General features: G+C 47.3%; 1 protein-coding gene across 2 annotated transcripts in view; it reads right to left on the reverse strand.

Moving 5' to 3' along the window:
* Window positions 1–221: 221 nt before the first annotated feature.
* The window catches only part of LOC135173775 (ubiquitin-conjugating enzyme E2 R2-like), a 379188-nt gene continuing 366899 nt past the window's right edge, over window positions 222–12510 (reverse strand). For both annotated transcript variants that reach the window (XM_064140920.1, XM_064140919.1), the window contains 2 exons: window positions 11149–11283; window positions 222–3451 (listed from right to left, as the gene is read on the reverse strand). In XM_064140920.1, coding sequence (XP_063996990.1) covers window positions 3232–3451; window positions 11149–11283 — 355 coding nt within the window. In that variant the 3' untranslated portion in view covers window positions 222–3231. The remainder of the gene's footprint in view (window positions 3452–11148; window positions 11284–12510) is intronic.

Below are 12510 nucleotides of genomic sequence, written 5' to 3' on the forward strand. Positions count from 1 at the left end.
AAGACTAAATATACAGCAAAGGCCTTTTGCCAAGGTATTTTTCTAACCCATCAAGTAGGCATCTGGCAACTAAGCAGCTTCATTTTCCACTAACCTTAAAGCTATTTATGAATAGGCATTGCTAGTGGAGCAGCACTGAACTTATGAATAGCTGTCATTCAAAGCTTTAAATAACCTATGCAAATTAGCTCAATTAACAAAGAAGTAACAGTACAGGGATATTTTAATTTCACATTTTTATTAGTAGGCAGAAAAGGCAAAATATAACTACTGAGGGGGAAGACAACACAAAAAATGTATCAGTTAATTCCTTCTGGTAAATTACACTAAAAAAGAAAAGAAACATCTAAGGAAGCTACTAAGAAATCTAGTATACCCTGATGGTTTCAGAATAGTTGAAAATTGTATTTGAAGTGGCATGTAGTAGCAAATGTAAACACTAATGTTATCTGAGATAGGAAAAAAACCAAATAAACACAGAATACACAGCTGAGGTAAACGTTTTTCTACAATTTCTTAAATAGTTAAAAAAAAATCAAACAAACAAAAAAATCCCAACCCAAAACAAACAAACAAAACCACAAACCAAAACCACACAACCCCCTCTCCAAATAAGCAAACAAACACCAAACCCCAACAAACATCAAAACAAAACCAACCCTCATAGTTTGGTTCATGTTTTAAAAGAGGAAACAAAGTAATGAACAGTGAGGAAGATAAATTAGTAGAAGCTCTCAAATTAGTTTTGTTTTTTGTTGTCTTAAAAAAAAGTATACAGAAAAGTCATGATAATGCATCTTGCACCACTAAGCATGTAAAAAGTCACTGGAGAATATATAGTAAAGATAGTCAAAAGTACAAGGGAAATCCTGAAAGATGCAGTACCATTAGATACCAAGTCATTAGCACAGATAGCATTGCTCCTTCACTCCCCAACTGTCCCGTCCCATCCCCCTGAAAGCTGGAGGTTGGTGTCTCTGTCCCAGTGCATCCCTGAGCCTAGTCCTGCAGCCAGGGGTGCCAGGGGCCCATTTGCCAATACAGGTATTGCCCTCACAGTGCTGGAGTAAAGCTGGAGGGTGCTTTCCACTATCACTAGATGCAGTGGTGTCCCATTGAGAGCTCCAAAAAGTACTAGAGGTTGAGACAGTCCTTGCTGGATGAGCCCATGTGGGACACCTCAGGAGGGGTCCAGCTGCCTCCTGAGGCAACACACAACCAGGAGTGCAGACCATCACAGAGAGCTCTGGGGGATAAGGTATCACCACCTAGACTGCCTTTACTCCACAGGGGCCCAAGGGATGCACTATTAGCACACCCTGGGGCAGAGGTGCAGGTACTGTCCCGGCTACAGCAAATCCCAGCCAAACAACATTCCGAAAATACATTCGCCTTGCTTGCTTCAGAGCCCCATCAGCCTTCCTTCCCAAAGGCTGCCTTCCCCTCGTGTCCTTCCAGGCAGCGCACTTTGAGCTTGTTCACTTTCATCCTATTCCCAGGCCACAGCACCAAAGCTGATTGCAGAACAAAGTTTACCCCCAAAATACCCTTCAAGAGGCCACAGATGGTGACATACCACTGAAAATCCCGAGAGATGAAATGGGGAGGCATAAACAAATGCCCAAGCCTGACACTCTTATCAGGGTAACTGTCTCTCTACCTGTGGGAATGGAGGGTCTCATCCAAGCAGGGCCACCATCTCAGATCTGCTCTTTGAGGTGCCAGGTCTCAGCACAGGAAAACAGAGATGGTTACTTATCAAGGAATCATGCAAAAGTTGAATTCAGGCTACTGGATCACAGCTGAACAAGAGCAGCACACTGCATCAGGGTGAAGGTGCTGAGGGACTGAGGAAGAGGGTTATGCAGTGTCTGCATGCAGAATCTCTTCTGCCCACAAGGAAGGGCCCTAAGCTCTACCAAGAGCTCTCAAAAACATGCAGAAGGCTGAGCTCAGTGCACCAACTGAAGCATGCTGCTATATAGCCCGTCAAACCTTACCACTGGCCTTCTCTTTCATCCTGAAAGCACTATGTACCCCTCTCCTGGGGTGCTGCACACACTCACCCATGCTCCAGCCAGCCACGAGAGAGTCCAGCACACATCCATCCCCTCTGTCCCATGCCCCAGCAGTCACTGCAGGCACAGGGACAGCCTGCCACCCCAGGTAGGCATCAAAGGCAGCTTTGACTATTGTCGACTCCACAGAGCTACAGCAAGCTGCATTAACCAACATATTACCTACTTAAGCAACAGAAAGAAGACTCAGGCCAGCACCAGACTTAGGCTGCAGGAAGCAAGGACTGCTAATGAGTACTGGGGCAGAAGGCTATTGGTCTCTCCCACTGCCAAAAAACAAGTTTGCAATAAATTCTGGCCCATTGGGCAGCAGGATGCACATCTGTTCTCCTCCCTCAGGAGAGGGGCAGTTGGCAACAAATCTCAGCAGCATAGCTAAACTGAAATCTCGTAATCTCAACCTAGTCTGGGAAAAAAAAGGCAACCCAGGGCTCAGTTATATAGACATTAAGTGTTTATTTTAGGATTCGTATCACAAGCCTTTTTCAGAGACAAAGTCGATTGTGTTCTCTAGGGCTCCAGGGGCCAGATATTTCCTAACTTGAGCAGGCTGAAAAGGAATACTGTACCTTTCAGTAACAGCCCATCAAGCTCATATAAAGCTTCATATAGCTTTATACTCTCTGCCCCATACCTTATAAAGGAAAAGCCACCACCACAAGGCTGAACAAATGTATAAACACTATTATTGTAAATGGAACAGCTAAACCATGGCAATTTCCTTTGCATGGACTTTTTTTCTTCCCAGTAAATGTAGCACTTGAGCTCCTGAAAACCCAGCTTCCAATGGGTTTGTTCCAGCTTTAAATACATTGAATATATCAATGCAAGACTGTATTTAATTCAAGAACCTAAACACAAGCAAACCTGGTTTGTTATGAGCATTTCATAGAGAAGTGGAAAAGGGAGTTTGTTTGGGTTTTTTAAAAGAAATTATAGTGATGAAAGGGTTAAGAATGCAAGAATTCAGACATTCTGTGGAGGGTCTCTAAGAGGTCCATAAAAAAGGAGCAAACAGATCCATACAACAAAAGACAGCAGGAGATAAGATTTTTTTGATCCTCAACACACTTTTTTGCTGGACTGCTGCTAGGTTACTGCTGCTCCCTTCTGGCCTGAGTTGGCAGGGCAATATAGGGGCAGAAGGAGCAGGTCACGATTCTTCATTGCCAGAATCATCATCATCATAACAGTCGGCATCCTCCTCCTCATCATCTTCTTCATCAATGTCGTCATCATACAAGTCGTCATAAAGTAAATCTGAACTGTTGTCATTGGAAGGCACTTTAGTTTTGATGCAGTACTCTGCCAGAGTAGTGGGGACCTTCACATCATCCTTCTCTGCCTCAGCTTTTGTAGCCAAAACTTGTTTCCTGCAGGGAGGAGGACACATCAACGTGAGCATGGTTGTGTGCTGGTAGCAGCATGGCTCAACTCCCCAATTCCTAACCAGCCCCAGACCAGCCCTCCTGGCAGCTGAGTCAGGAGAGCTGATGGCTGACTGAAGCACCACAAGAAGCACTAGAAATATAATTAGTTCTACAGCTGTGGACTTGAGAGTGCTCCAAGTGTGTTTGTAGCACACATATGAAATCAGTTATTCTACAGGACTCCACATTAGAAACCTGCCAGAGCTCAGAGAACAATTTTCATTACATTTGTTAGAGATTTCCTAAGATGACTTACTGAGGTAGGTTCAGAGATATCATCTATAGCCACACTCCACCACTGATAACTCTACACCAGCATGCAATTCCCACAAGTAGCTCTAAGCTCCCACTGTAGAGTAAGAGCACCTTGAACACATGGCTTCATGCTAAAATATAGCCGTAACTCTAGCACTGTCTGGAGATGTCAGGAAACAAGTGTTTCTCATAGCCTCAGAACAGACACTGGCTACTGCCTCCTAGCAGCACTTGGGCTGTGAACTGCTGCTAGCCTGGTGTTGTCTCCCAGCAGGGAGAGGAACAGATGGCAGTCTGTCCCTTCACTCCCATCCACCTGTTCATCAGTCTGCCATACTCTGTTAATGGAGTACATTCAACTCCACTGAAGCCAAAGGAGATGGAGGAGATTAAGATAATGGATTTAAACTGGAAGAGGGGAGATTTAAACTAGATGTTAGGAAGAAGTTATTTACAGTGAGGGTGGTGAAACACTGGAACCAGTTGTCCCGGGAGGTTGTGGATGCTCCCTCCCTGGAGGTGTTCAAGGCTAGCTTGGATGACGCCTTGAGCGAGCTGTTCTAGTGGGAGGTGTCTCAGCCTATGGCAGGGGGTCAAAACAAGATGATCTTGGAGGACACTTCCAACCTAAACCATTCATAGAATCATAGAATCATAGAATCAACCAGGCTGGAAGAGACCTCCAAGATCATCCAGTCCAACCTATCCCCCAGCCCTAGCCAATCAACCAGACCATGGCACTAAGTTCCTCATCCAGGCTTTTCTTGAACACCTCCAGGGATGGGGATTCCACCACCTCCCTGGGCAGCCCATTACAATGCCAATCACTCTCTCTGTGAAGAAATTCCTCCTAACATCCAGCCTAGACTTCCCCCAGCACAGCTTGAGAACATGTCCCCTTGTTCTATTTCTGGTTCCCTGGGAGAAGAGACCAAGCCCCACCTGTCTACAACCTCCATTCAGGTAGTTGTATACAGCAATGAGGTCACCCCTGAGCCTCCTCTTCTCCAGGCTAAATAACCCCAGCTCCCTCAGCCTCTCCTCACAAGGCTGTGTTCCAGGCCTTTCACAAGCATTGTTGCCATTCTCTGGACACATTCCAGTATCTGAACATCCCTTTTGAATTGAGGAGCCCAGAACTGGACACAGTACTCAAGGTGTGGCCTGACCAGTGTTGCCACAGGTCTGCAAGCAACAGATGGGATACAACTGATGCAGAGAGGGAGAATGACCCTGGCACATGACCTGGATGGGCTTGTTGAGTGAGCTTTAAACTAGAGTGGAAGGGGGAGGGGGTTAAACATGACAGCACAAGAGATAAATCAAAGGAACTTGAGGACGGTAGGCTAGAGATAGGGGTAAAAGCAGCAGCCCAGCTGAAGTGCATGTACACTAATGCATGCAGTATGGGTCACAAACAAGAGGAGCTGGAAGCTCTGGTGCTGGAGGAAAACTATGATATTGTCGCCATCACTGAAACGTGGTGGGATGACTCACATGATTGGAGTGCTGTAATCAATGGCTACAGACTCTTCAGGAGAGACAAGCAAGGGAGAAGAGGTGGAGGAGTGGCTCTGTATATTAGGGATGACCTGGATGTCATGGGGGTAGAAATTAAGGATGATCAAGTTGAGTCTTTATGGGTGAGAATTGAGGGGAAGGATAACAAGACCGATATCCTGGTTGGAGTCTGTTACAGACCACCCAACCAGGAAGAAGAGGTTGATTTATTACTCTTTAAACAACTGGAGGCTGCCTCAAGATCACCTGCCCTTGTTCTGGTGGGTGACTTTAACCTGCCAGACATCTGCTGGGACTTAAATGCTGCAGAGAAGAAGCAGTCTAGAATGCTTCTAGAGTGTGTGGAAGACAACTTCTTATCCAAGCTGTTATGTGAGCCTGCCAGGGGGTAGCCCTGCTTGACCTGCTGCTGACAAATAGAGAGGGGCTGGTAGGGGTTGTGGTGGTTGGAGGCTGCCTGGGGTCCAGTGACCATGAAATTATAGAGTTTTCAATATATGGAGAAAACAGGAGGGGCATCAACAGAACTTCTACACTGGACTGCCAAAGGGCAGACTTCAGCCTAACTAACTCAGAAAGTACCTTGGGAAAGAGACCTTAAAATCAAAGCGGTCCAGGAAGGTTGGACCTACTTCAAGAAAGAACTCCTAAAGGCACAGGAGTAGGCTGTGCCATTGAGCCAGAAGATGAGCTGACGAGGGTGTGGTGGAGGGGATGCAGCCCCAAAACTGAGGCTTCTTTATGCCTCTACATGCCTGGACATGCTTTTCTGCCAGGACCTATGGCAGTAAACCAGTTGTGTAACAAATACACACCCAGTCCATATACCCCTGGGGTCCGCCCAGGTAATCCCCTATTGGGAGGGTCCAGGCAAACAGCTACTGCCTATTAAGGTAAGGTTTGGCTTACTGCCAGCCTGATTGGTCACATTAGATGGCCAAATGAGCCACGAATCTAGGCTCAGAGTCTATAAAGAGGAGTGCAAAGGAGCACCACGTGTTCAGAGTGTTCAGATCGTTCAGAGCATTCACACTTAGAGGTTCAGACTCAGCTCTCTGATCCATATAGCAACACCCTGCTGCCCTGACCTGCTTACATGGCCTAGACACAGAGTCAGGCCCTTACTCACTTGCAAACATTACTGAGGCTCAGCCCTCTTGCATTGATCTCAATTCGCAGTTAAGCTGTCTGCGAACCCTTTGAGAAGCAGAGCGCATGCATGCCTGCACTTTTACATATATGGGGAGCTGAGAGCCCCCTGCCTAAGCCTAGAGCAGCCATACATACTGGCTTGCTATCTTGCACTTATCTACGGAGCTCAAGTCTCCCTGCAGCCCAGCAGACCCTGCTTGCCAGCTGTCCTGTAAGCCTGGAAAAATCTAGGCCCAGCAGACCCTTCCAGACTGCCTGCTAACCTACAAACACAGCCTGCTAGCTGTGCAGACAACTGTGCTAGAAGCTGCACGGACAAATCTTCCTCCTGCACCTGGAAATCCTGCCAGCTGATCATCCCTGGACACACATGGCATCCAGAAGCAGCAGCACCAGGGCAGAGACCACTTCACACCAGGAGAGAAGGTCAGAGAAATCCTGTTTACCCCAGAGACTGGGAACACTTATCATTCATCTGCAAGCCGGGACAGATTCCAGCTTCACCAAGACACAAACACTGGGCACGTGCTGTGACACAATCCCGGGAGGGTGATTAACTCTGTCTGAAGAGCAGACACAGTTTCAGCCCTTGCTGGGCAGACAGTATAGTTGTTAAGAGGCACTAAGCCTAAAGGAATCTTTCTCTCTGTCTGTAGTTGTTGATAATTTGATATTTCCATTTAATAATCCAATCCCTGTAAATATATCCCTACTGTTTTCATAAACTTGCACAATGAACTTAATTACATAGTGGTTGGGGGTGGTACAGATTTGTAAATATTAATTTAAATAAATAATTTTATAAAAAATTAATATGGCCTCAAATTCTCACCTTCCCCTAATAAGGAAGGAATAAGAGAAATCCTCTCCACGACAGAGGGAGACAGCCAGACTGGATGGGCAGGGAGCTGCTGAAGGAATAAAAGATTAAAAAGAGAGTACATTGCCTTTGGAAAAGAGGGGAGGTGTCCCAGGAAAAGTTCAAGGAAGTTGCTAGGTCTTGTAGAAAAAAAATGAGAGAGGCAAAAGCCCATTTAGAACTTAGGCTGCCACGGCTGTCAAGGAAGACAAAAAATGTTTCTTTAAATATATGAATGGCAAGAGAAGGGGCAAGGACAACCTCCAGTCTTTATTAGATAGAGAGGGGAGTAGAGTGACAAAGGATGAGGAAAAGGCAGAGGTGCTTAACACCTTCTTTGCCTCAATCTTCAATAGTGGGACAGGTTGTCTCCAGAACAGCTGGACTCCTGAAGTGGTGGATGGAGTCAGGGACCAGTAAGTTCCTCTGTAATCTATGAGGAAGAAGTAAGGGACCTGCTGAGACATTTGGATCCTCACAAGTCCATGGGACCGAATGGGATCCACCCTAGGGTGCTGAGAGAGCTGGCAGATGAGCTGGCCAAGCCACTCTCCATCATTTATCAACAGTCCTGGCTCACTGGAGAGGTCCCCGAAGACTGGAAGCTGCCAATGTGATGCCCATCCACAAGAAGGGTCAAAAGGAGGAGCCAGAAAACTACAGACCTGTGAGCCTGACCTCAATGCCAGGCAAGGTGATGGAACAGGTCATCTTGAGTGCCATGACACAGAACCTACAGGATGGCCAAGGGATCAGGCCCATCCAGCATGTGTTTAGGAAGGGCAGGTCCTGCCTGACCAACCTGATCTCCTTTTATTATCAGGTTACCCACCTGGTGAATGTGGGGCAGGCTGTGGATGTAGTCTACCTGGACTTCAGCAAAGCCTTTGACACTGTCTGCCACAAGAAGCTCCTAGCCAAGCTGGCAGCTCATAGTTTGGACAGATTCACTCTGTGCTGGGTCAAGAACTGCCTGGATGGCAGAGCCCAGAGAGTGATGGTGAATGGTGCCACATCCAGTTGGCAGCTGGCACTGGTGGTGTTCCCCAAGGATCAGTGCTGGGCCCAGTCCTGTTCAATATCTATATTGATGATCTGGACAAAGGGATTGAGTCCAGCATAACTAAGATTGCAGATGACACCAAGCTAGGAGCAGGTGTGGATCTGTTGGAGGGTAGGAGAGCCCTGCAGAGGAATGGTGTGGTCAGCAGGAGCAGGGAGGTCATTCTGCCCCTGTACTCTGCACTGGTCAGACCACACCTCGAGTACTGCGTTCAGTTCTGGGCCCCCCAGTTTAGGAAGGACACTGAGATGCTTGAGCGTGTCCAGAGAAGGGCAACAAGGCTGGTGAGAGGCCTCGAGCACAAGCCCTACGAGGTGAGGCTGAGGGAGCTGGGATTGGTTAGCCTGGAGAAGAGGAGGCTCAGGGGTGACCTTATTACTGTCTACAACTACCTGAGGGGTGGTTGTGGCCAGGAGGAGGTTGCTCTCTTCTCTCAGGTGGCCAGCTCCAGAACAAGAGGACACAGCCTCAGGCTGCGCCAGGGGAAATTTCGGCTCGAGGTGAGGAGAAAATTCTTCACTGAGAGAGTCATTGGACACTGGAATGGGCTGCCTGGGGAGGTGGTGGAGTCGTCATCCCTGGGGCAGTTCAAGGCAAGGTTGGATGTGGCACTTGGTGCCATGGTCTAGCCTTGGGCACTGTGGTAGGGGGTTGGACTTGATGATCTGTGAGGTCTCTTCCAACCTTGGTGATACTGTGATACTGTGATACTGTGATACTGTGATACTGTGACCTGGACAGGCTGGATAGGTGGGCAGAGGCCAATGGGATGAGATTTAACAAGGCCAAGTACAGGGTTCTGCACTTTGGCCACAACAACCCCAAGCAGCACTACAGGCTGGGGACAAAGTGGCTGGAGAGCAGCTAGGCAGAGAGGGACCTGGGGGTACTGGTAGATAGTAGGCTGAAGATGAGCCAGCAGTGTGCCCAAGTGGCCAAGAGAGCCCATGGCATCCTTGCCTATATCAGGAACAGTGTGGCCAGTAGGACAAGGGAGGTTATTCTTCCCCTGTACTCCTCCTTCAGCAGCTCCCTGCCCATCCAGTCTGGCTGCCTCCCTCGTCGGCTCGTCTGCCGGCTCAATGGCACTGCCTGCTCCTGTGCCTTCAGGAGTTCTTTCTTGAAGTAGGTCCAACCTTCCTGGACCGCTTTGATTTTAAGGTCTCTTTCCCAAGGTACTTTCTGAGTTAGTTAGGCTGAAGTCTGCCCTTTGGCAGTCCAGCGTGGAGATTCTGTTGATGCCCCTCCTGGTTTCTCCATGTATTGAAAACTCTATAATTTCATGGTCACCGGACCCCAGGCAGCCTCCAACCACCACATCCCCTACCAGCCCCTCTCTATTTGTCAGCAGCAGGTCAAGCAGGGCTACCCCCTGGCAGGCTCACATAACAGCTTGGATAAGAAGTTGTCTTCCACACACTCTAGAAGCATTCTAGACTGCTTCTTCTCTGCAGCATTTAAGTCCCAGCAGATGTCTGGCAGGTTAAAGTCGCCCACCAGAACAAGGGCAGGTGATCTTGAGGCAGCCTCCAGTTGTTTAAAGAGTAATAAATCAACCTCTTCTTCCTGGTTGGGTGGTCTATAACAGACTCCAACCAGGATATCGGTCTTGTTGGCCTTCCCCTTAATCCTCACCCATAAAGACTCAACTTGATCATCCTTGATTTCTACCCCCATGACATCCAGGGCATCCCTAATATACAGAGCCACTCCTCCACCTCTTCTCTCTTGCTTGTCTCTCCTGAAGAGTCTGTAGCCATTGATTACAGCACTCCAATTGTGTTAGTCATCCCACCACATTTCTGAGATAGTTACAACATCATAGTTTTCCTCTAGCACCAAGGCTTCCATCTCCTCTTGTTTGTTACCCATACTGCGTGCATTAGTATACATGCACTTCACCTGGGCTGCTGGTTTTGCCCCTATCTCTGGCCTACCACCCTCAGCCTCCTTCTGTTTGTCTCTTGTCTTATTCTATGATTCTATGATTTACTAGCAGCCAACAGGTTTTGCAGAGCATTGTGCCGAAATAGTCTAAAAAAGAACAATTCTAAGACAGATCAGACTAGTCCTCCTGCTCCAAAGGTTTCATTGCTTTAGTGTGCTGAAAATCCTACATGGACCAGAAGCATGGACTTAGAATAAAATTGATTTCCAAAGGAACAACCACAGTAAGAAGCTGGTTTATGAAAATTCTGCAATCAACCCTTGTGCTAGTTTGAAGCAGGCTAGGATGTTTTGGTGAGGAAAAGTAGATCACAGGCTCTGAAAGGAAAACAATGGTGATGTCTCCTTCCCTCAGAGTTTCACTGAAGGAGAAATGTAAACATTAGATAACACTATCGCCATTTTTTTTGTCTTCACTCTCTGGCTGGGCTTTTACTGAGCTGCATCTCCCTAACCTCACCTGCCACTCACCTTTGCTTCTTAACCTCTTGGCTGAACCTCTATTCTTCCTTAGGACTGGGGTAAGGTTGAGAGGGGCAGGGGGAAGATGAAGGGGTGGTTGAGAGCCCCTCCTGGGGACTCAGGTTTCTGGGAGGGGAGTTGTGTTTCTGTATTAGCTTTTACCCTGTATATTTCTGTCTATAACTATATACTGTAAATATCTGCTTGTATATTGTGCTAGCTGTAAATAAATAGCTTCATTTATATTCCCAGAGCCGGCTGAGTCTAGTTGGGTGCCTTCTAAAGTGTGGGGGGGCGGGTAACACCCAAACCATCACAGCCCTTTTCATAGGATTCAAAGCAGGAGGCTTGCAGCACAGCATCACACACGGCAAAGCTTACCTTATGATTTCAGCATACTCCTTGTCTTTTCCTTTACTGTCCCTCCATTTCCTGAACATAACTGATGCATCCACATTGGCAGGAGAGAATGTGTTTGGCTCATTAAGCAAAGAGATCACACTCAGTAAAATAGTCCTGAAAAAGGCAACCACAACAGCAGAGTCAGCACTAACACATTCATGAATTTTGGATGCCAACAACTTGGTAAGAAGGTAGAAGAAATCAGGCTTGCCTGTGACAAATGGAAGGTTGACTCAGAATGTTGAGAGGGAAGTGGTGCTAGCATGTGCCCTGTGCAGGGTCGGGAAAGCCAAGAGGCAACTCAATATGAGCTAGCTTTGCAAGGCGATCCCCTTGTTTATTAAGAGCATCTGACTTCAAGTTACAAAGCACATACTTTTCAGTTAGGATGAGAAAAGTGAGTGCACCCAGCATGCAACGTGGTACTGTTAACTAGCATTTGGTGCACCTAAATATTGGAATTTGCATAATCTTTCCTTCTTGCAGCCACTGTTGTAGCATTTAGCGCACCTAAATATTGGAATTTGCATATTCCTCCTATTTCCCTCCCAACCTGGACACAGTCCCACAGAAGCTGTTTATCAGAAGGCTCAAGGATAAATTCCTTTGAGCTTCTTCACACACAGTGCTGTGGTTTACTGCAGTTCCAATACTCAGACCTTACATCCAAGGCTTGATTGTACAAGCTTCTAGGGGCTCGTGCCCCCCATTTTTTCAGACAGTTCCCAACAGCCCTGTTGCCCAGATATGTGCTGGCAACACTGCAGCACAGTCAAAACCCAGCAGAGGTGAGCTGGGGGCTCTTGAGGCAGTAGAAAACAGCAAGAAAACTCCCATCGGAATCAAGGAGCACTCTGCCAACAGCACAGCCAAAGTGCCTCTACATGAATGCACACAACATAGACAACAAACAGGAGGAGTTGGAAGCTACTGTGCTGCTAGAAAACTATGACCTGATAGACATCAATGAAACTTGGTGGGATGAATCCCATGATTAGAGTGTGGCTATCGATAGCTACAGGCCATTCAGAATGGACAGGTGAGGAAGGGGGGGGTGAAGGTGGTGCCCTCTATGTCAGGAACTGGATAGAGTGTGATGAACTGTCCCTGAAGAATTGCCATGAACAGGTCAAAAGCTTATGGATAAGAATTAGAGACAAAGGCAACAAAGGGAACCTTGAGGTTGGTGTCTACTACAGGGTGCCTGATCAAAGGGAAGCCCTCTGATGAAGCCTTCTTACTCCAGCTACAGAAGGCTTCACACTCTCAGGCTCTTATCCTACTGGGGGACTTTACCCCAACATCTGCTGGAAAAGTAACTTGGCAAGCTGTAGGCTGTCA

The sequence above is a fragment of the Pogoniulus pusillus genome (assembly GCF_015220805.1).
Source record: "Pogoniulus pusillus isolate bPogPus1 chromosome W unlocalized genomic scaffold, bPogPus1.pri SUPER_W_unloc_1, whole genome shotgun sequence".
NCBI lineage: Eukaryota > Metazoa > Chordata > Aves > Piciformes > Lybiidae > Pogoniulus > Pogoniulus pusillus.